Genomic DNA, 25225 nt, shown 5'->3' on the forward strand with positions numbered 1-25225 from the left:
ATGGCACTCAAGACTGACCTCTGGTTTTGGTATACATGAACACCGACATGTACACTCACATGTATGCTCATACAAACACACACACATAAATTCAAATGCCAGCCTGAGTCATCTCCGGGAAGGCCATGGCATGCTGCTTTGATGGCATTTCATCCTGGCCATTTCCAGGTGCTAGGTTAAGGCATTGATCCCAGGGCCAAGGCCACTCCTGGGCATCTTTTCTCACCACTTGCAAGGCATTCTGAGCACCGTGCTAGACATGGCAGTACCAACTCAGAAAAGGATGGGAAGTAACCAGCACTTGGCCAAAGGCTTGGGTTTTGGGGTGTCTTGTTTCACGGGCTCACACAGAGCGGGAACACGTGTCTCTGAGAAGCGTGTATGGTCTTAAAGTTCCTGATTCTCAAGCCGGGCTGTTTACTGTCTCTCAGCACCTGAGCCCTGACTGGAAGAACAGGCCTCCCAAGACAGCACAGTTTTACCCACGGGGGCTATGGACACCCCTAAGGGCCCACACTCACAGAGCCGTGGCTCCTCTCTCCATAGCAGGTCCTGCTCTAAAACACTAAGCACCTTTGATTTGGGCTTTCCTCTCTGAAGTTGGTATGGCCACTTCCACCTCACACTTGAAGCAGAGACTCTGGGAGTCTTTTCCAAGGGTCTCCCAAAGAGCCATCATGTGCTTTAGGGAACTGCTACCAGAAACCGCCTTCTCCCTCAGCCAGCCGTCATAGCAGCCCAAGTGGGGGAGGCCAGTCTCCAGCACCTATAAACACAGCTCCTCCCACCCAACCACAGACAGGAAGCAGATGCTGGGAGGCCAGGAGGCCCAACGTAAACATCTGCAGATAGATCAAAACCCCTCAGAAATCCCTTTTTGCCTCAGTCCCACGAGCAGCGGTCCATGACTTCTCAGAAACATGATCCCACAGTAAACACTCTTGGTTCTGTCCACACGACTGCTCTCCCCTATGAACTAAGCTTAGAACACTGTTCCCCCACCATCCCTCCCGGTGTGAGGTGTCTGCTGACCAGGAAAGCTTTGGAAAGGGCTGTGCCAAGCACTATGCTAAACAGAAGCCACTGCTGAGGAAGGTGGTGACTCAGGCCCCTGGGTGACAAGAATTTGTGGAGCAGACAAAAACCCAGACAGCTGTTCAGTCCTCCCTAGGGCTTCTCTGCCACAGCTGGAGAAGGGGACTGTCCTGCTGGGTGCCGAGTCTGGGACCTCCCCATGAGGAGAAGAGCATGTTGCACACAGCACAAGACATATAGCCCTCACTTTGGGCATCCAGACTTACTGTTCTGTGCATCAGTTTTCCATTTTTGGCTTAGGCTAGTCAGGTTTGAGCTTCCAACACTTCTGACTGAAGGAATTGCATCTCTCTCTCTCTCTCTCTCTCTCTCTCTCTCTCTCTCTCTCTCTCTCTGTATTTGAATATTAATTTTATAATCATAAAGTAAACATCTAAAGAGAACTCTCTGAGGCAGCAGAAAAGCCCCTGAACAGGAACTCAAGCCATTTGAATTCCCTGCTGGGCCCATAGGAATTCCTGTGTGACTTCGAACAAGTTTCTTAACCTGGCTGGACCACTATAAAGAAACGGGTTAATGATGCCTTTTATGTATTTGAGCTAGATGTATTTAATCTTACAGCATCCTTTGCCAAGTATTCTTCTTTTTTTTTTTTTCTTTCATTTCTTTCTTCTCTGTCAGAGTCTCACTGTGCATCCTTGGCTATCCTGGAACTTGCTATATAGATCAGGCTAGCTTCAAACTCACAGAGATCTCCCTGCCTCTGCCTCCAGAGTGCTGGGATTAAAGGCATAGCCACCATGCCCAGTGCATTCTTTCATTTTTGTTGTTGGTTTGGGGGGGGGTTGTTTATTTGTTTGTTTTGTTTAGACAGGGTCCCATGTAGCGCAGGTTGACCTAGAACTCACAACGTAACTCAGGCTGGCCTCAAACTCATGTTGATTCCAGATGCCACCACTGCCGCTGCTGGCGTTGCTTGGGGTCACACTTTCTGTGTGTCCCTAGAACCACACTGACCGACCCGGCTCCATTAGCTGTGTGTGTCTATTAGGTACTTGAGGTGTAGCTCGGTCAAAACGGGAGGTGGGAAAGTGCCGAACACACACTGCAGTTCAAAAGGAAACATATGAGCATAGAACAAAAATGCCCAAAAAACCGCCATCATCCCTAGACTGATGCATGCTGGGAGGACAGTACTTGTGCTGACCTCACGGTCATGATCTCACTGAGGAAAGTGGCCAACAGGCCAGTCACTGGTTTGTCGTTTTCTTCTGTCATCTTGACCCATTCATTGGGTGGACTCCAAGCAGGAGCAGCCGGCCCAGCACTGAAGGGTTCCACTGGACCGGAGGACCCCACACACTGAGCAGAGGTCTGGGGCGAGATGACTTTTGCCTTGACTCTGTCACGTTGCAACCCAGACACGGATGTGAAGACAGGCACGTGTCTGAAGAGTTCCAGTTGAGTCAAGGCAAAGAAGCCTGCACCCCAGGGGTGACCTTGACCACCTGACTCTCTCGCCCCCCAAAGCAAGTTCGAGTTTTAACAAGCTAGCCTTTTCATTCCAGAAAGTCACACAGGTGTGTGTGGGGTGGTCCCCAGGACACCCTGGCCTCTTTGGGAAAATATACCTGGGTCGGGGTGTCTTCGTTGAGGCTACAAGAAAGAGAGAGGGATCTGAACCAAGGTATTGTTGTTCCTTGGGTTCTGGTAAGGGAGGGAAACTGAGGCCTAGCCCCTACCACTGCTTGGCTTCTCAAGGGAGGCAAGAGGGAAGAAAAGAGATGGCACAAAACCCCCAAACCCAGAGAAGTTGGAAAGACAACAGACTACACTTACACACAGAGTGAGCCTATGCACATCTCTGGGTGCCACATGGGCACCATTCTTCTGCCAGAAACTCCTTCTGTTGGGGATTTCTGTTTATTACTTTGTTTCACTTTTTCTTGCAGTCTAGGGGTTGAACTCTAGGCCTTAAGCAAACTAGGTAAGGTCTCTACCACTGAGTGGCAGCCTCTGGCCGAGAAACCGCCATGTGGACACCAGAGCAGTGAGTCTTGCCATGGGCAGCTCAGGCCTCCTCAGCTCTCCTGCCCCTGGCCCAGCTGAGCTCCACAGGGCACTTACCAGGTTTTATTTCCAGGAGTCGAAGCTTTGGGTCCTCTGGTGGATGCAATCGTCGCTTCTTGCGCCAGCAGCGGGCAGGATACGTGTACAGCTGGCCCGGAGCAAGGCCTGTGGACAGACACAAGGTAAAGATAAAAGGCTTTAGACCAGAAAGGACATCACAGACTACCCTGCCTAACCTGCCATTCACAGCGAGAGACAACTGGAGCCCAGAGAGGTAAAGCAACTTGTTAGCGTCATCCAGCTGGTCCACAGTTGAGCTAAGGTATAATCTAAGGCATTTCCCAGACCTCTATCTAGTCCATCAGAATGCTCAGCAGGTCCATCGCCAGGCAGAGCCACCACCTTTAGCAGAAAGGTATTATCTGGCCTGCAGAGACTTGTAAGCCACCAGGTGTGCAAGGCAGTGGCCCCGCAGTGACTGTCCCTCCGCCCAGGGCCAAGTTAAACAAGCTCCCTTCAGAGAGGAACAGCAGAAGCCAGTGAGAGCCTTGACTAGGGAGCCTTTCAAAGACATGGCGTCACAAGATCTGCTTACAGCCTCCTCCCACCCACCACCATCAGCTTTGGGCCGTTTGCAGAGGCCAGAAGACATGGGCAACTCGTGGAGGTATGACCTGCCCTGGACACCCACTGGTATAGCATGTGTTCCTAGACTTCCTGGCCCACCTGCCAAACCCCATACACAGAAATGGGAAGAGTCCATAGGATGGGCAAGTATACACTTATCTCCCCAAAGCTGTTCCTATCTGCATTTGGCTTCTAACACCACCAGCTTCGTTCCTATGCCAAGCACCCTGCATACACATATGTACATATAACACACACACACACACACACACACACGCACACACACACACGCGCACACACACACACACACACACACACACACACGCATGCACACGCACATGCACACACAGAGTTATGGGGATGGGAAGATGACTCAATTGCTACACTAGCGTGAGGACCTGAGTTCACTTCCCAGCACTAGAGGGCACATGTCTATAATCCCAAGTGCTGGGGAGAAGAGATGGAGACAGAGGGGTCCCAGGGCCTTGCTGGCCAGTCAGTAGAGCTGAAACGGCAAGCTCTGGGTTCACTGAGTGACCCTGCCTCAAAGAACAAGGTGAAGAGCGATGAGAAAGATACCCAAAGTCAATCTCTGACTTCCACATGCATGAGTAAGCACACATGTGTACACACACACACACCACCACCACCACCACCACCACCACCACAAAGAGTTAAGAGGGGGAAAAGGTTTCCATTGATTGGCAACCATACCAGCATTAAAGGACCAAAATGCCCACGTAACTTTGTATGCTAAGTATCATTTTAATGATACAGTTCTTCCCATGATTCTCGGAATGGTGAATACATTGGAGGTTTGTATCTCCACCCCATTGATTCTCAGGAAATATTAAGGTTGGAGTCAGAAGGTTTAAGGATCGGCCTGCACCAGATGGATAAAAGGCTAAATGAGTCATGTAAGTCATCTTGAGCTCCCTGGACACGGAGACAGGGGCAGCTGTGACCTCCCTCTGAGAGAAAGCATTCCTCACGATGGCTCCATGTTTCTGGTGTGACTCACTTGAGGAAGATGTTATCTCTGGCCCTGTCATTCCTGGATAGATGCATCTGCTCTGGCCCCACCCAGACAGTCAAGCTGCTTCTGGGGAAGGTCCCCCAGGATCTTAGCAAGGACCCAAGGATTGGCCCACTCCTCCACATCACAGAACAAGTCCTGGAAATCACCACTCATCTGGGGCTAGGGACTCTAATCAGCTGAAATGGCAAATACCTGGAAGACCTCAGAAATTCCAGAGCCCGAAATCTACACCAGACCTCTGATCTGAAGGGTGGTAAGCCTTTAAGAGAATTCAACAACTGTTTTTAAGGAACTTTATAGCTTGTTTTAATGCCTACTGGGAACATCTGGAGGCCTGAACATCGTCTACTAGCTGCTTGCCTGTGTACTCTGATATACCAAGACTGGTTTAACGGCCTTTCCTGTAGGATCCTAAATTCCTTGTATTCCCCCAAGGTAATATAATTAATTGCCTACATACTAGTGTCTCCCCTACTGGTTTTGGAAGAGCTGGGATGGCAGGAATCATCCCATCTCTAGTGTCCCCTATATTTAGCACACCATACTTGGCAGGCATATCTAGGAATCATCATATAAACTCAACCAGAACTAAACAAGACTCAGAAATACAAGAAAAAAAATAATAACCATTGGCTCCGATAGTCCTGGCTCCAGGGTACTCATTCACCAAGACACAAACCGTTCAAGAGGGGCTGGGGATATGGCTCAGCAGTAAAGACCTTACCTACCACGTACACCCTGGGTTCAGTTCCCAGAACAAGGAAAGAAAATGTCTTCTTTGGCAAGCCATGCAAGGGGGGGGGGCAGCCTTAGTTCTGAGCCCACCCATATCTGTGTGGCCATCTCTGTGCCGTGGGTTTTCTTCTTGCCCCATCCCCTTTGATCCCTGGTATTTCCAACCTGGACCGAGGCTGCTAAATGATAAGCTAGTCCTGACTAGCACTCTCAAAGGGCCTAAGGGGCCCAAATTAAAAAATGTTCACATATGTCTGGGTACTATATGCTCTCTACATTGTAACCACTGCCCTGTGGGTTAGTGTTCCTGAAGCCTCCCTATTGGTGGCTTACATCCACTCTCCTGAAAGTGGCTAGCAACAGTGTGGATGTGGCAGAGGGGCTGATTTTACTTCCTAGCTTGGGGAAGCCCTGTGGTGCAGAAGAATCTCATACGTGTGAGCATTAGGAAACACCACAGCCCCAGCAGAGCCGACCTGTAAGTTCAGATCATCCATACAGCCTACCTCAGGGGGGTATGGTGGGACTTAACTGGTGTTCAAGAGGAATCTCTCTGCAACCATGAAGACTAGACAGAGGTCAGCTGCTGATCACCACAAGCTGGCTGATACAGATGAGTCTCAGACCCCTGTGCCCATGTGACAACCCGGCCCTTGCCACTGCTGGCTCTTCAGCCACCAGGATGGACACCTGCATCTCTTTTCATTTTGCTTTGAATCCACCTGGCCTCAACACGGAAATGGGCCCCGAAGCACTCCCCTGGGGCTCCTTGCCTCCTTTCCTCACCCTGCTTGACAAGCTGACAGACACCAGGGCCCCTTCTGAACCCACACATTCCACCCCACAGTTGCACTTACGGAGGGAAGGGCAGAGCCCATGAGACTGATGTTGTTTATGTCATTAGATCAGGGGGCCCATAACTCAAAGGCCTGTGGGGGGGAAGAGGGGGGTTGGGGGACCGGGGAGGAGGAAGGAAAGGAGGGAGCCACAGCCACTGTCAGGGAAGTTAGCCTTGAGGACTGAGCCTAGGGTTGGGGTGGGTACGGAGGAGGAGGAGGAGGAGGAGGAGGCAGGGGACAAGAAGGGACCAATCCTCCCCGGCAAGCAAGACCACAGCTACCCCTCCAGTCACAGACCCCCTGTGCCAACTGCAGCTCTGTCGCCTGGAGCTGCAGCTCTGAGTTCCCACACTCTGCCCGTGTGAAAGTTCAGGCGCGACAGGCACAGAAATTTGCACACTCGGGCAGAAATTTGCACGCTTGCTGGGAGAACTGGTTCCAGAGAAAACTCTGTTATGATGAGCCTGTGGCTTAAACGGCCAGCAGGCTGCAGACAAATACCTGGCTATGCACGTGGTTCAAGTTTGGGTCTGAGTATCTCTGACAAGGCCTGAGCTAGGAAGAACTCGGGGGGGGGGGGGGGGGGGGGGACGTGACATAAAAAGAGCACAGGACGGCACGCCAAGTTGGGGCAGGACTAAGCCCCTCCCCCCTGCATCAAGGCTGAGTAAGGCATCCCGCCATAGGGAATGGGCTCTAAAAAGCCAATTCATGTACCCAGGGTAGGTCCCTGTCCCATTGTCAGGGGCTCCACAAATAGATCAAGCCATATGACTGTCACCCACATTCAGAGGGCCTAGTTCAGTCCCAGAAAGGCTCCCCAGCTGTCAATCCAGAGTCCATGAGCTCTTTTGATATGCCAGCCTGTGTTGACTACCCAAGGGAGGCCTTATCCCCTATGAGGAGTGAGTGGGGGGCGGGGGAATGGGGGAAAGGTTGGGCGGGGAGACAGTGGTTGATATGTAAAATGAAAAAAAAAAATGAATTAAAAAAAAAGCACAGGAAAATAATTAAGTGGAGCAGAAAAGGACTAAGTAATTCCCTCTTGCTCCAGCCAAATTCAAAGGGTGGAAGTTCAAGTCCCCTGATGGGAAGGTTCTTTCCACAGCATCCCAAAGGTGGACCCAACCTTCCCTGTGATGGAAAGAAAACTCATACATTCACAGGGCAGTGTGCCAGCCGACATCTGTGCTACACTGCCTTTCTTTCTAATCCAGTCTTACCTCCCAGAACTTAGGCCAGTCTGTCCACCTTCTCTCCCAACAGTCACCAGAAATCACCTCCATCCCCCATCCCCACTCATGCTGAGGGAACCAGAGAGAAATGGGAACACAAGAAGGAGGTAGGTCTACTTGGAGCCAGAGGACAGGATCAGAGACCACAGCTGAAGAACCCAAATGCTGCTGGCCATCCGTCACCTGTCTGCAGCCCCACCCAGACAAATGGGAAGGCACACATGAGACTCTTCTTAGGGCCATCAGTCCATTTAAAGAACTCCTCCACATCTCACTCCCATCAGATGTCACCAAAATGGGTCGTTAATGGCCTTCACATTTACAGACAGGTAGTGCCATGCATTGGGAATTCCTCACCAAGACTGGGGTGTTGAGTAGTTCTTGAACCATTAAGTCTGAACTAGAATATCAGAGACATGCTAAGGCAGTTGTAATTGGGGAAATGCCTGCATAAGAAACTTTGCACAGAGAACTCTTGCTCACATCACAGGGGCTCTGTCCGTGGCCCCGGTTGAAAAACCTCCATATGAACCATCCTTACAGGGATGGAGAGATGAGCACAAGGCCCCGGGTAGAGCATGAAGAGTGGGAGCGTGTTTCCTAAGCACATCGGGGTGTGACCCTGGAGCTCTGCCCACCCACCCTCTCAGCTTAGCTAAAAAGCTGCCTTTTTTTCAAGGTCATGAGGCATTCCTGACCCATCCCTAAATGGCGAGAGTCTGGGCACTGGCACTGCACTCCAGGATTTAGTCCACATCACTGGGGACATCCCTCCTGCTTGCCCTCCCTAAGAGTCTATCCTGGTGTCCCTTGTGTCAAGACTGCCCTGGCTTTGTCAACATAGAAATGTGGCCTGCCTCTTCTGGCCCAAGGGTTCCCAAGCTTCACCCCCCACACACACACACACACACACACTCTTAAAGCAGGCACAGCAATGGATGCTGACATTTACCACCCTTTCCTCTTGGGGCAGAAACTCCACGAGGCGTTTAAAGGCTGAATCAGGAGGCTAAGGGTGACTTTGAAACCAGCTCAAAAATCATACACATCCTAATGGAGCCTAGCTCATAGCAGATGCACTAAGGCTATCCTCGCCACCCTACCCAAATCTCAAGGGGTCTCCCATTGTTCATAGGATTAAAGCTAAGAGTTCTGCTCTCTGGGAAAACAGCTCCCCACACCAAGACCACAAGGAAAAGAGCCCCAGTCCCTCTTCCCAGGGCCAACAAGCCACTTCCTGTCACATTACATCATCAACATCACCAACTCTAGTCATTCAGAGAGAACATGCCTCCCGGTGACATAAAAGCATTGTAACAAGGCACAAGAAATATATGAAGAAGCAGAAAATCTCCAGGACCCACTACGTACATTCGTCAAAAGAACTTGTTTTAAGAGTATTAAGATTATGCCAAGAGTAGAAGCCAGTGCATACTTATAATCCCAACACTCAGGAGGCAGGATATTTATGAGTCCAAAACCAGGCCAACCTAGACTACATAGTGAGTTTCAGGCCAGCCAAGACTATATAGTGAGATCCCATCTTATTTTAAAAAAAGAAGGAAGGAAGGAGAAAAGAAAAGAAAAATTACAATGTAACCTTAAAAACACAGATCTGACCACTATCTGGTATGAGAATCACCTCAACCATGTTCCTGACAAGGGTGCCTCGAACCCCAGCCTTTGTACCAATATCTCTAGTTCTCACTCTGGCATGAATCTGTCTCCTACACTGTTGAAATATTCTGTTCTTAGAAGTGTATCTACCACTCTGCTCTACTGCAAAGGACACAGGGTGTGTGACATCATAAAGAAGTTAGGATCACTAGCAAAACTCTGCAAGTATTCCCCCTTTGACCTATCAATCCCATTCCCAGGAATCCCTAAATGTAAAAATGTATATTCACTGTAGCAGAGCAAATGTCCTTCTACAGGGGCCCCTGCTTAAATAAACAACAAAATGCTCATGCAATGGGCATGTTAAGATGTGTGGTGGCCCTGCTATACCCCCAGCTCAGGGAGGCAGGGACTGGATGATGAGGCATTCAAGGCCACCCTCAACTACAGAATAAATGAAACCCCTATCTTGAAAGCAGAGTAGAGGGACACTAGGGATATGGTTCAGTTGGTAGAGTGCTTGCCTGGTATACCTGAAACTAGTCCTTGGGAAGTAGAGGCAAGAGGATCTGAATGTAAGATAATCCTTGGCCACACAATGAGTTCAAGGCCAACCTGTGTTACATGAGACTGTCAAGCCAGGTGGTAGTGGCACACATCTTTAATCCCAACACTTGGGAGGCAGAGGCAAGTGGATCTCTGAGTTTGAGGACAGCCTCGTCTACAGAGAGAGTTCCAGGACAGCCAAGGCTACACAGAGAAACCCTGTCTGGGGGGGGGGCAGGGGGAAGGGGCGGCAGGGGGAGAGAAGGGTAAGAGGGAAGAAAAGAGAGAGAAAGGGAAAGAGAGAGAGAGTTGATGCTACCAAAAGCTATTTTTTGAGGAAATTTATATAAAAAGCCTCTAGTCAGAAGTTAAAAAGGAAAATAAAATTACCAATATAAGAATGAAAGGCTACACTACTATAAATTCTACATATACTAAAAACCAATAAAACAATATTCTGAGCAACCTTTTCTATTCATTTGTTTCCAGACAGTGTGCGTGTGCATGCAAGAGTGTGTGTACACACATGTGTGCCATGGAGCATGTGTGCAGGTCAGAGGACAACTTGCAGGAGTTAGTTCTTCCCTTCTACCATGTGGATTTCAGAGAAAGTTGGGTTGTTTGGCTCAGCAACACATGCCATAATTTGCTGAGACATCTTACAGGGTCCTATGAGCAATGATGTATAACTAGTTTAAACAGCTTATTCAAATAGACAAACTACCAAAGCTTACCCAAGATGAAGCTGACAACCTGAATAGCCCTATGTCTGCTTATGAGATTAAATCTATAGTTAAACATTTCCAAGAAATCACCAGGTCCAAATGGGTTCACTGGTGAATGCTACAAAACATTAAAGGAAAACAATACCAATTCTAGAGATAAAGTCCTCCAAAAAATCGGAGGAAAAACACCCTTCCCAACTCACTACATGAAGCATCCTTTGATACGCAAACCAGATACAGCATTACAAAACAGCCATCGACCAATATCTCACCAAATATAGACAGAAAATGTAAATAAAACCTTGGTGACATGGAGCTAGTAATACAGAAACGGGAAATACATCATGACAGAGCAATGCTTATCCCAGGAGTACAGTATTAGTGGAATGTTCAAAACCAATCAACATAACTCACCATATTAACAAGACACATACACACACACACACACACACACACACACACACACACACACAACAACAAAACAACCCTCAATAGACATAAAAAAAAAAAAGAAAACACACAAAATCCATTCACATTTTTTTAAAAAACCCTCTCAGGGGCTGCAGGGATTGCTCCTCAATCTGACAAAAAAGTTTCTGTGAAAACGTCTACAATCTCTGATATTAAGTTTAAACATTAATAAGTGGGAAGATATGCTTGGAAGACTGCAGTCCACTTCCCCAGTTGTAGCTACAGATTCACAGAAACTAAAGACAGTAAAATCCATACAGGGATACAAAAAACCTAGGGTAGTAAGAATAACTTTGAAAAATATGTCATCTGACTTTTTTGTTTTGTTTTGTTTTTCAAGACAAGGTTTCTCTGTGTAGGTTTTGAAGTCTATCCTGGAACTCGCTCTGTAGACCAGGCTGGCTACAAACGCACAGATATGACTGCTTCTGCCTCTGGAGTGCTGAGATTAAAGGCATGCGCCACCACCGCCTGGCTCTGACTTTTTTTTTAAGACAGAAAATCTTACTATGTAGCCCAGGCTGGCCTGGACCTTAATATTCAGACTTTGATATCAAACTCATAGTGATTCACCTGCCTCCACCTCTAAGTACTGGGATTATAAAGTGTGCACCACCACAGCCAGCTTAACATCACCTGATTTCAAGGTGTATTATGAAACTACAATAATCCAGACCTTGTGATAAAAGTCAAAACAGACACAGAGCAATGGAGCAGAACCGAGAGTCCAGAGGGAGACCCACAGATGTGTGACCATCTAATCTTTAATAAAAACACAAAGAAAATTCAAGAAAGGCTAATCTTTTCAACAAATTATACTGCAGAAAACATCTGCAGGAATAAACTAGTTCATACTTTGCACTACATTCAACTTATAGAACCAAAATAAAATCTAAAATTATAAATTCTAGGAAAAGCACGTGCCTTCTATTAGGCAGTAGATCTATTGCCAAAAGCACAATTCATGAAAGAACAAACTGATGAATTGGATTTCACAAAAATCCAACCCTTCTGCTTGTTAAAAGAGACTGTTAAGGCAGCGAAAATATAAATCAGAGATTGAGAGAAAATATTTGCAGTGTGTGTGAGAGAGAGAGACAGAGAAAGATAAAGGTGCCTAGACTACATAAGTACCCAAAACCAACAATCTTTAAATGGTCAAAAATGTTGAATACCTTTACAATGAGCAGGTGGGTAGACTGACCGTGTGACACTGGGATATATATAATAAGACATACACTATCTTTAGTCCTCCTTTTCTGGATTCCCTAAGTATCTTTTTGTACACTAATAAGATCACCACTGATTGGAGGTTTCTGTCTAGCCTCAGATTGGGAATGTTGCCAGGGATACCAAACATACAATTATCAGGCTGGAGCTTCCCGTCTCCTCCAGACCTTCAACCTCTAACTTCTGCCATTCAACCTCTGATCTCCTAAGGCACTGGGACTTGAGCTGATCACTAACGATTGACGTCACAGACAGCCATGCCCACTAATGAAGGGCCACAGACACCCACAGGGAGGAAGTTCAGAGCACTCTGGCTGGTTGAGTACACAGAGGTACTAGGAGAGTCACAACTGGAGATGGCCAAATCCCTCCTCACCCCTTGACCTGGTACCTCTTTCACATAGCTCATTTTTTAACAACTGTTTTCCTTTTTATTTTTTACTTACTTCTTGAGGATCTTATACAGTATGTTTTTATGATATTCTTTCCCTCCCCTCAACTCTTCCCAGATCTTCCCCCAACTTCTCTACCCACTGAACTTCATGTTCTCTCTCTCTCTCTCTCTCTCTCTCTCTCTCTCTCTCTCTCTCTCTCTCTCTCTCTCTCAAAAAAAAAAAAAGGAAAAAGAAAAGAAAAATAAATAAACCACTAAAAACATGGAGTCTGATTTGTGTTGGCCATCTTCTGAGTATGGGACCTGCCCTGGAGTGTGGCTGATATACCCAGTGTCACTCCATTGAAGAAAACTGCTTTTCTTTCTCCCAGCAGCTATCATGTTCAAATAATTTCTTGGCTGTGGGTGGAACTTTGTGCCCATGTCCCCTCCTTCACTATGGTTTTTTTGCCTGACTTGAGATGTGTGGGTTTTGTGCATGCTGTCACAGTCTCTGTGTCTTGTATGTGCATCTTCCCTGTTATGGCTAGAAAATGCTGTTTCTTTACAATAACCTACCACCCTTGGTTCTTACAGCCTTTCTCCCATCTCTTCCTAGCCTTGAGAAGAGGGTTGTATTAAACACACCCCATTCAGGGCTGAGTGCTCCAAGGTCTCTCACTCTCTGAACCTTGTCTAGTTGTGGGTCTCTGTGTTCGTTATCACCTACTTGCAAGAAGAAGCTTCTCCGATGAGGGCTGAGCAATGCACTGATCTGGGCCCCACCAAGTATGGCAGCTGTGAGAGCCTTGGTGTTGAAGAATTACAAACGGATGGAGATGAACAGAGAGGAAGGGCTGAGGAGGAGGACCTGTGTGGTGATGAGTCCCAAGGGAATGGAGGTGGCTGAGGTGGATCCTTTGAAATGAGCTGCCGGTTCGGATAGGTAAACTGTTTCTCTGAGCTCTGTGAGTCACTCAAGCAAATGCCCAAATCTGAACGGCACCATGGGGGCCCCTAATTTGTATCCAGAGGTCAGAAACACGGCTGACAGCCTGGACTTGCAATTGGCACATGAAATAGGGCAGTCTTGGAAGACTGGACCCTTAACCTGAAGAGTCTGGTGATTCTCTAGATAGAGGATGTCAGAGGCTAATTAAACTATGGATGCTGGGGCTATTTGTGAAGACTGAGACAATGGCTAGCATGAGAACAACACATCTGTTCACAGAGCGGCTGAACGTGGATACAGGAAGAACAGTTTTCAGTGGCAAGTAAGTGCATACAAGGATGATCAGTAATACTATTCATTAAGGGAACACAAATTAAAGCTATAATAAGTTTCATTGTACATCCACGAGAATGGCCAAATTTCTTCTTGACTGACATTAAGCCACAGAGCCCTCACACACGGCAGGAGGCGATGATCTCTACTTCACCTTGGAAAATTGCCTGACAATTTTTTTAAAAAGTTAAGCACTCACCTTCTCTGTGATCTAGCTGTTCTGTGATTGAGCTGTCTGTCCCAGAAGAATTATAACATGTGTCCATGCAAAGACTCAAACACAGATGTTCATAAAGGCCCTCCTTAATAATAGCCAGAAACTAGAAAGAAGTCCACAATTTTATCAACAGGTGAATGGGTAAACAGTGTGACAGCCATACATCAGAACACTACCTGGCATAGGACGAGGTTATTGATGCATGCTAGCACGTGGCTGAATCGAAAATAATCATACTAAGTGAAAGAAGGCAGACATAACCACCTCTAAAAAGGAGTACATAGCAGTTGATTCCAGTATATAAAGAAATCAGGGGTCCACCCCCAAGAAAAAGAGAGGAGAGGTAGAAAGAAGAAATGGGCCAAAGAGATTTAGAAACGTTGTTGGGTCAAGGATATGTTCATTATCTGGATTGTGTGTGGTTTTACACACATCAAATCTCAACAAATTACACACAAAAATGCATGCATAGTCTATTGTGTGTAACTGTATGGGTTGAATATCATTTACTCCAAATACTTGGAAGCAGAAATATTTCAGAACCCAGAGTTGTTTTTTTTTTTTACATCTTGAACTATTTATATTATCTTTACCTATATCAAGCATCCTTAATCACAAAATTTAAAATCCAAAAATGCTCCAAAAACTGAAACTCAAAATATTGAATTTTCAGGTTGTAGAACACTAGTCCTTCCTGCAGGTAGACCTCAGTTTGATCCCCAGCATCTCACATGTATGTACACACACAAAATAATAATAATAATAATAATAATAATTATTATTATTATTATTATTATTATTATTATTTCAGATTAGGGATGCTCAGTTTATGTGTAATAAAGCTGTTAAGGTTTTCATTTTATTCCCAATAATTTTTGTTTCTAGACATTGGAGTAGGTAAACATTCTCCTATTTTTTTTTAATGTACATGGGTGCTTTGTCCAAATCTATGAACCACATGTGTGCAGTGTCCAAGGAGGCTAGAGGTGAGCGTCAGATTCCCTGAGACTGGATGTGAAGACGTTTGTAGGCTGTCAGGTGAATGGTAAGAATGGTAAAACTCAGGTCCTCCTGAAGAGCAGCCAGTGCCCTCAACCTCTGAGCCAATTCTCCAGCGCTACCACATACTTTTCGTAAGTACAGTCAACTACACCAGATACTATCCATTCAACAAACGAGACAGAACCGACGCGTGACAAAGCAGACCAGTGAAGGACATTGGGACCTGAGGGACATCTGGTTAGTTGAGTTCCCTGGGTATTACTTTTATATCAAGTTTCCTGGACTGGGTCCTAGGAAAGCTGATAACCTGAAGATATCACTAAATGCAGAACAACAAACAACAAAAAAAGTCCCAAGAAAATCCTGTTCTCAAACCAAAGACCAGAAAAAAAATGGCATAAGTTCTCCATGAATCCAGAATATCTAGTGTGTTGATGTCAGAGAGAGCCAGGGGAGAAGCCTGAACTCATGAGGAACCTTGACTCCCATGCCTATCCTCTGGTAACAAAACACACACACACACACACACAGAAGAACGTACCTAAGACAAAATATCAATAACATCTGGAGTCTCATAACAAAATAGCCAAAATGTCCAAGATCCAATCAACTTCATAAGAAAAAGGCTAAATGATGCTAATGTTAGCATTATCTGACAAGGATTTTAAAGCGGCCATCATAAAAATGTTTTATCAATTAGGAACATGCACAACAGATGAAAAAAACAAAAAGTCTCAGAAAAGGTAGATGGCCACCACGAAGTGAACTCGGTGACATCTCTGCAGGTTCCTTGTCTTGTAATGTTTTCTCAAGCCTTAGTTTTTTTAACCTTATAGTTCCTTTGAGTATATATTATGACTTCCAATGTTTGTGTTTTTATGGGATTCCCATAGCTTGTGTGCTGAACCTGTCTCTGCGTGTTTATATGTTCCTTGTGATTTTCCTATTCCAGATTGTTTGTTTTTGTTTTATCATCTTATTTTCTAACTAGAGACAGAAAAGGGTGTGGATTCAGACCAGAGGGGGTGTAGGAAAGAATCTCAGAAGAGTTGGGGGAGCGGTAACTAAAATGAAAATATATCCTATTAAAAAAAACTATTTTCAATAAAAGAAAAATAGAAAAAGAAAAAAATACACAGAAGATCCAAGGAACCAGATAGAAAACTGAGATGAAAAATAGTAATCAAAGAACCAAAAAATTCTCCATGGAGGAAGCTCATCAGCAGAATGCAAAGGAGAAAATAAAAAAGCAGCAAAAGAAAGATAAAATTGTAGAAATTGCCCAACTAAGGAACTGAAAAAATAAAAATGAATAGAGTCTGGGGGGCTGGAGAGATGGCTCAGCAGTTAAGATCACTGGCTGCTCTTCCAGAGGACCTGGTTCAATTCCCAGCACCCACATGGCAGCTCACCACTGTCTGTAACTCCAGTCCTAGGGGACTCAATGCCCTCTCCTGGCATCTGCAGGCACTGCACACGCGTGGTGCTTACATTTGTGCAGGCAGAGCATTCGTACATAAGAAAGGAATAAAATTTTAAACCAGAAAAACAGAGCCCGGGAAGCAAATATCCAGCATGTGTGTTGTTAGAACCTCAAAAGGAAAGTGAATGGGGCCGAAAATAATAGCCAACAGTTTCTCAAATTTGGAGAGAAAACAAAAACAAAAAATCTACAAGTCCAGGAAGCCAAGTAAGCTTCAAATGGAATAAAGCTGAACAAATCTATTACAAGACATCAAAATTAAACTTTTGAAAACTAAAAGCAAAGAAAAAAACTTAACAGCGGTGAAAAAAAATAACACCTCTCCTACAAGGGGAAACCCATGTGACTGACAGCAGATTTCTCATCTCAAGCCTTCTGAAGAAGTTGCAAATTTTTCAAATGCTATTCCTAAAGGACTATCCATTTGTAATTTTATAGCCATAAAAAGTATTCTTTGGAAATGAAGGAAAGATCAACATGTTCTCTGAGGAAGGAAACCTGAGTTATCACAGAGTTTTAAGTAAATGTAATAAGCATTCTCCGAGTGCTCTAAATGGTGCGTAATGATCTGATGTACTTCTCAATAGACAGGAAATGTTTAAGATAGCTGTTTTATTAGTACCACCATCTAACCAACTGAGCTAACTGGTCCGTAGGACATGTGGTGATATTTTATCTGTGTACCCCAATAAAGCTTATCTGAGGATCAGAGGAAAAAAGCCAGCCACTGTATTAAACATAGGTTTAGGCAGTGGTAGCACACACCTTTAATCCTAGCATTCCAGAGGCAGAGATCCACCTGGATCTCTGTGAGTTCAAGGCCACACTGGAAACAGCCAAGCATGGTGACTCACTTTAATCCCAGGAAGTAATGGCAGGAGGCAGAAAGTTATTTAAGGCATGAGGACCAGGAACTAGAGCCTGGTTAAACTTTTAGGCTTTTGAGCAGCACAGTTCAGCTGAAAGGCATCTAGTCTAAGGAAACAGGATCAGCTGAGGAATTGTCAAAGTGAGGTGACTGTGGCCTGTTCTGCTTCTCTGATCTTCCAGCATTCACCCCAATACTTGGCTCCGGGTTTGTTTTTATTAATAAGGCCTGTTAAGATTTGTGCTACATATTATATATCATTTTGTTATATTTTTTGAATGAATGAATGCATGAACAAAAACATAGACACTGGTAAAAGTTAACTGGATTGTCATTTATACCTTCTGGGAGAAGGAAAATCAGTTTTCTCCAGTGGAGTGGCACTGGGTATAGTTCCAAGGGCGGCCTTATGTTCAGGAGCAGTTGACCAACATATAATGGACTCCACAGTTTTTTTGCGTGTGCTTTTATTTGGCTATGATTTGGTGGGTTTTTTAATTTCCTTTTGGATAGTATTTTATTTTGTTTTCTTTCTTTTGAGAATTTGTTGTTGTGTTGGGGTTTTACCTGTCTTTTGAGAAAGAACTTGAAGTTGGGTGGGTAGGGAAGGGAAAGGGATCTGGACGGACTTGGGGGAAGGGAACAGATTTGACTTTTAAATTGTTTTAAATATTAAAAAAATAATAATGGCAAGAGCTCTGCACATGCATTTCACCAACATCAACTTCTGGTGAGATGTTCTGGTTTGATCCTAGGGGAAAGGGAATGAAAATCAGACAGGCATTCTCTGTGCTATGTTCGTGGCTCCCAGGAGGTATATGGTGACTCAAAACGAGAAGCTAATTGTAAGAAAAGAGATTCTACGGAGCCTCTGCACAGAGCAATCCCTAATAAGTAAAACCAAACTGAAACCTATAAATCCAACCATGTAGAAGACTTACTGTCACAACTAACACAGAAGACTGTTTGAGATGACTTCAAGCCAGAGTGGTTGGACCCTATAGCCTAAGGAAGACCAGCCCTACAAAAGGCAAAAGGAAAGAAGTCTTAAACCCTGTCCAGTAATCTTCCTATGAATAGGCTTGTTGTTACTGTGATACTGATGTGTCTGTTGTGAGGACTGTACGGGATAAAGCAAGTGTGTCAGTATCAGTAAATCCTGGTTTGGGGGTATATTGCATATGTGTTGTATGCACACATGCATTTGTGAATGTGTGTGTGTGTGTGCATGTATGTGATAAATGTGTACATGCATACACTCACAGGGAGTGTGTGTCCAAGTGTGTGTGTGTGTGTGTGTGTGTGTGTGTGTGTGTGTCCAAGTGTGTGTGTGTGTGTTGAATGTCTGAAAAGAGGGAGATAGAATAAAGATAGTTAAGTACAAACTATTTAAAACTGAATTAGCTAGGAAATAGTATAATTCCACAGCATATTCCACTTAAAAACATGTTTCATAGCTATGCTGACTGAAAACTCCGAGAAACAATGATAAACGTGAGAGCTGTGACCAGCATAGATGGTTGCTTCTAAACATCTACAAAAATATGAGAATCCAGGGCTCCTAGGAGAAGCAGCTCCATCTAGGTCTAAGGCAAGAAGTCCACCAGGTGAGCCTGCACCCATGTGTCCTGATCCTGGAATGGCAAGGAAGCCACCAGACGGACCTGGGGCTGTTTCCAAAGCCCGACTGGCTGAAGAGAGGACCCCGTAACCATCAATCAGAATGACAGCTGCCGTGGATTAAAGTGCATCCAATGTGTTTAAGTCCGAGTTCATGATCGCACTTAAAGTAACTGTATTGATCAGCTTTGCACAATACCAAGGAACCAAGTCATTATTCTGAAAACTGGTAAATACAGGGGAAATACCATCTATCTCTTGTCAGCTGCACCTCATAATAACCAAAGTTTTAATGAGGGGATGTCTTCCTGTACAGAAGCTATAGAGCTAACAAATGAAAAAACAAAGATGGCCTCCAATCAAAAGCCACATTTTTTTTTTTGCAACTCTTAATGGAATAAGAATCTAGATGATTATCATCAAGAGCTGCTAACATGAATAAAGGGAAGATAACCAGATTGTATGCTCCTCCTGACGAAAGCACAAACTACCACTTAGGAATTGCTCTTGCCAAAGAGAGAGAGAGAGGAGGGAGAGAGAAGAGAGCCTGAATAAGTCTCTAGACCTAATTATCAATTCACAGGAATAACACCACGGGGATGCAATCAGCAAATCCAGCTCTGGAAACCCCACAGTGCAAACAACCCAGTTTCTTCAACAAATAACATACAAAGGAGAGAGAGCGTGTGTCCAAGAAAAGCCTGGAGATTTCTGAGAGGAACATCAGCTAGGTGCAATGTAGGAATCCTTTTTGGAGCCTGGTTTACACTCGAGGTAGCAGGCGAGATAAGTGCTGGAGAGGTGAGTGCCGACTGTTTGATTTGATCGTGATTGTGGGATGGGTTGGTCTTTTCCTTTATCTTTCCAGGCAGAATCTTGTCATGTAGCCCAGGCTGGCCTCAAACTCACAATCCTCTTGTCTCAGCTTCCTAAATACTGTGATTGCAGGTGTGTCCCACTGTACCCAACTGGCTGGACATTTTTAAGTCCACAGTATTTATACATGAAATGATATGTTTTCCCAGATCTACTTCAAAGTCATCCGGAGTCGGGGAGAAAGGTGACAGCTAAGAATGAATGAAATGATTGGCTGTAAGTGACTCTTGTGGAGCTAGGCCATGAGGATTTCCATTTTCTCTGCCATTGTCCAAATTTTACATGAATATGAAACTTTTCAAAACAAAAGTTTGTTTGATATACTCATACGGAGCCAGGTGTGGTCGCATATGCCTTTAATCCCAGTACCTGAGAGGGAGAGGCAAGAGGACCATGAGGAGGTCAAGATCATAGCAAGTTTGAGATCAGCCTAGGGTACGTGAGACCCTACCAAATGTAGGGAAAAGAAGAAATCAACACAGAGGCTACGGAGATGACTCTGTTGGTAACGTGCTTACCACAAAAGCATAGAATCTGAGTTCAATCCTCAGAACCCATGTAAATGCACACATTTGTAATCCCAGTGCTGGGGAGGAAAAGATAGGCAGCTCCCTGGGGCTCGATGGCTGGTCGGCCGAGCTGAATCAGCAAGCTACTGGTAAAAGAGAGAGATCCTGGCTAAAAAAGCAAGGTGAAGAGCAGCTAATTAAGGAAGATACTTGCATGCACACATGTACCCACACACCCACATACACACACACACACATACACACACACACACATACATATACACACACATACATACACACACACATACACACACACACACATACTCACCATGCACACACATGGAAACAGGTATATATACGTATATACATACTTAAATTTTAAAATAAAAAAATATGACCACAGAAAACTGCATTTCTAGAGCTAGCTATCTCCCTAATCTACACCAGAGTTTTTATTCTATTCTGATAAGCCTAGATTAAAATCTTAGCCATGACAGCAATAATATCCAGTATTTTAGAGCATATACACATTGAGTTATTTTAGATATTGTCATTCAATCCCGATAAAGTCTGTGTAGTAAATACTGAGATTCTCCACACCTCACAGACGACAAGCCTCAGGGACAGAGTTCAGATGACAAAACTAAGCCTTATTCCCACAACTAAGCACATTTGCAGATTTTAGCCAACACCCAAGGGTGAAAAATGAAGATTGCTTTCACTGGACTTCTTTGAGATAAATACCTCCCATCATCCCTGTCTGGTCCCTTGGAGAATCTGTACTATCTGACCCCCACCCTACCCAGCTGTGTGAATTCCCAGACACAGTAGTTCTTTTTCCTCCAGACTGGAACCCCTGTGCATGCTGGTCCCAGCGGTGGCATGGCTCACCTGGGCCTCGGTGCCTCTTCTCCATCCAGATGTAGCAGTTGTTCTGGGCTACCCCAGTCTGCGAGTCCAGGAAGGGCAGACGCACGCTCCGCTCTGCACACAGCCGTGAGTTGTAGCTCCGGCAGTGCTCAATGGCCTCCTTGTAGAACTGGTCCCCAAGCCTACAGGAGGCAAAAGAGCCAAGGAGTGAGGCCAGGGAAAGTAGACACAATCAGAGGGAAGGAGTCCCCTACCCTCTCCCCAGGAAGCAGCCGCATTTATGGTAGCCAAGCCAATGAGCACCAAGAGCCCCAATGTCATCCAATCTCTACCAGATCCCATTTCCTGTCCCATCTACCAAGTCACTTTGAAGCTCCTTTAAAATAGGTCCCAAAGAACAAACCATCATAAAGGTGACCAGCCCTGTCTTGGGATGCTGAGATGTGGCCAGCCCCTGGAGGTGGTCTGTAGCAATGTTCTGCATAGGACTTAGAGAGCATCCAACTGCCAGAGCCCTCTCTTTAAGCAGCCCCACAATTTTGCTCTCAAAAGTTGCCAAAACACACCCAGATTCCTATTACAACAGAGAAGCATTTAGAATAAACTAAGACTACAAGGGCAGAGAAGACATCCTGCAGAGATCCAGCCATTCGTTGTAAGAAGTATGTAAGGAAGGACGCATGTGGATCTTCTAAACCCACAATTAAAGAAAAAGAACTTTCTCTGATCAAAACAAGAGAAGTATTTAAAATAATGTCTGACACTCCCTCACCTTGGGAATTGCTGAGGGATGCTACAGAAGGGGGAGTTGTGTAACCAACAAAGGGAGCTCACTAGACCCCAGTGCACAGTCCCACACCCCTGGCCACACAGCCCTGCTTAAACACAGTAGGACACAAAATGAAACAAAGAGACATGATTGTGAGATGGGGACTTGTATGGAAGAGGGGAGGTTAATGCGGGTGGGCGAGCTATAAGAGAGGTAGGGGTAGTCATCAGAATGCACTATATGTGTAAAATTTCCAAAGAATAAATTTAATTAATAAAAATTAAAATGGTGAGGCTGGAGAGCAAGCTCAGCTGTTAAGAGCACTCACTGCTCTTCCAGGGGACCTGAGTTTGGTCCCTAGCATCCAGGTCAGGCAGCTCACAGCCACCTATACCATTAAAGGGATTTAATGTCCTTTTCTGACCTCCATATATAGACACGTGTGTGTAGCATTTATACACAGAGAGAGAGAGAAATATTTTTTAATTAGGACAAGATTAATAATAATAATAATAATACTTGAAAATGTCCAGAGTTGAAGACACAATTAGAAGACCATCCTGGTTTGCAGGGTTGGTGACCCAATTTACACAGTCAATTTTATGTCTGTGAATCAAGTATTTCATATAATTTGGATCTTTTGAGGCCAGCATATTGCACTTAGCATACAGCATTCTAGATTCATCCATGTTATAATATATGTCAGAGTGTCCTTCTGTGTCAGACTGTATTACATCCCATACTTTGCTTCTCAGTTCACCAGTCAGTGGATAGCTGGATTGCCTTCATGCCCTAGTCACCATGAATATATAATAACTATACTCTCTACAGAGAACATGTCACAATACTCTGTGGACATAGGGGTATACACATCAAGTAATACTTCCAATCATTTTAAGTTCAGGCCCAAGAATGGATTTGATGGAGCACCTGGAAATTCTGCTTTCCTTTTTTTTCTTTCTTTCTTGCTTTTTTTTTTTTTTTTAAGAACTACCATACTGTTTTTCACAGTGGCTCAGCCATTTCACAATCCCACCAGCAATGCACAGGGTTCTAATCCAGCATATAGCACTACAGATTGCAAGACAGCAAGGTTTTAAGCAGACTTGTCTGTTCTCTCTTTTTAAAATCAATGGGTCAGATTCTACTGAAGATTTTTAACTTTATTCTGTTTATTAATATATTATTATTAATATTATTATTATTATTATTACTAGTGCGTGAGTGTGGAGGCAGGGCACTGTGTGAAGATCAGAAGACAACTTTGCAGAAACAGTTCTCTCCTTCCATCGAGGATGGAACTGAGGCCCTAAGGCGTGCTCAGCAAGCACCTTTGGCCACTGAGTCATCTCACCAGCCTCCTACCAAAGGATCGAAAGCAAACATCTTACAGTTGGAGAATGCAGTCATGGAAGACTCATCTGTAAGTTAATTGTTGACAAGCCTCTGAGGAACAAACAATGCCCCTCCCTGCTCCTCCAACCCCCCTACCCGCTCTCTTCACCTCTGAAGATCCTCATAGTCACACAGAAGGCCCAGCACACAGAGAAGGTACCCCAGCAGTAACAAAACCAAACTACCATCAAAGCCTAATAACCACACAGCTGGAAACGAACTGGGGAGGGAAAGCTGGAAGCCCATTAAAATGCTATAAAATGGAACAGCACGTAATCTGATGTAATCAAAGATACTAACAAGAACCACGAGATTGATCAAAAATGAAGAACATTTTCAACCAAGTATCTGCCTGTGTCACACCAGCCTGAATGGTTCCCCCGGCTAAGGCCATGTGTCTCAGAGGAACGGAACCATTTACAGGCAGTTTGACCCATGTAAGAGGACACAGCCTACACAGTCTCCAGCAACCAACACCCATGCCATTTCTTGTAGACAGGATCTTACTATGCAGCCCATGTTCCTGCCTTAGCCTCCCTGGGCCAAGATGACAGGTGAACACCACCATCCATCCGGACTCATCTCATGATCTTTTTAAAAAGATGTTCACTAGTTCAACCTAAGAAATTCTGGTTAAGGGGGGGGGATTAAGAAGATAAACATTAAAAAAAAAGGATGGGGGTGTGGTAAAATTCACCTCCTGAAGAAACAGGATTTCTTTCTTCTGGAAGCCAGTATGTAAGAAATCCATAGTAAGATTTTAAGGCAAATGTCCCTGCCACGTTCCTCACTTCCGACAGCTTTGGCCCACGTAAGAGGAACAAGAAAATGAACAGTGAAATGAAGCTGTCCAGCATCTGCACCTCACACCAAATGGAGCCCAACAGAGCTGGGACACAGTGAAAACGGAGTTGATCTCCAGACACTCGGTGTCAGTACTAACAGGCACGCCGGGGCAAACGTGTATTTTCAAAAGTGTAATCTTTGTGTGGATGAAACTTCTTATAAATATCAGATCCTGTGTGGTGCCGGGGTTCTCACCTTCTGCCTTTCCAGGGCTTCCAGGGATTGAACTCGGGTCCCTTGGGCTTACATGGCAAGGGCCTCTAACCCACTATGCTAAAGACTGGAACCTCTAGACCATCATCTATCCCCAGGGAAATCACTTTTGAACAGACAGGATACTGGCAGGGATTTGAAAACAAAAGTTAAATGCCATTTTTGAAGATATGGGAGGATGGAGAAAAAAAAAAAAAGACTTCAACTTCCTGGATAAATTTAAGTGGCACTTCTCTGAAAGTTAATTAGCCAAAATCTTCACGGAGCTTTCTACACACTCTAAAAGAAAATCGATGGCCAGGTCTCCCAAACCCATGGAAAGCAATTTCAACAGGAAAGAAGACAAATGTCCTCTCCAATATGGCATTTAAAAATAAATAAATAAATAAATAAAGTCTCACGAGGAAAGGATCCCACGGGTGACATTTGCATTAAAGCCACAGGGGGCAAAAGGAGCAAGGACAGGCTGGCAGCATATGACTCATTTTGTGGAGTTGTGACCAGTGTGCCCCAGGCTGGAGCAGGCATGGACCAACCTCAGCCATCACCTGTCCGGCACCAGACCATGGGGGCTAGATTACCAGGGCATGATTGATGTCTTGAGCTGGAAGAAGCTGGCACCAGGCAGGTTAGAGTGATGTCCTCATCAAGAACTGACCCCAGGCCACTAAAGACAGCAATCAGAAACAGAAAGGCAAAAAGAAGTCTCTGGGCTCGGAAAAGCCTTCCA

General features: G+C 45.0%; 1 protein-coding gene across 4 annotated transcripts in view; it reads right to left on the reverse strand.

Moving 5' to 3' along the window:
• Dpf3 (double PHD fingers 3) overlaps positions 1–25225 on the reverse strand; it is a 287665-nt gene that overhangs the window by 140033 nt on the left and 122407 nt on the right. For all 4 annotated transcript variants that reach the window (XM_028877217.2, XM_037210696.1, XM_028877243.2 and 1 more), the window contains exons 2-3: positions 21294–21454; positions 3163–3270 (exon numbers count right to left, since the gene is read on the reverse strand). In XM_028877217.2, the coding sequence (XP_028733050.1) occupies positions 3163–3270; positions 21294–21454 (269 nt within the window). The remainder of the gene's footprint in view (positions 1–3162; positions 3271–21293; positions 21455–25225) is intronic.

This window comes from Peromyscus leucopus, chromosome 14 (assembly GCF_004664715.2).
Source record: "Peromyscus leucopus breed LL Stock chromosome 14, UCI_PerLeu_2.1, whole genome shotgun sequence".
Taxonomy (NCBI): Eukaryota; Metazoa; Chordata; class Mammalia; order Rodentia; family Cricetidae; genus Peromyscus; species Peromyscus leucopus.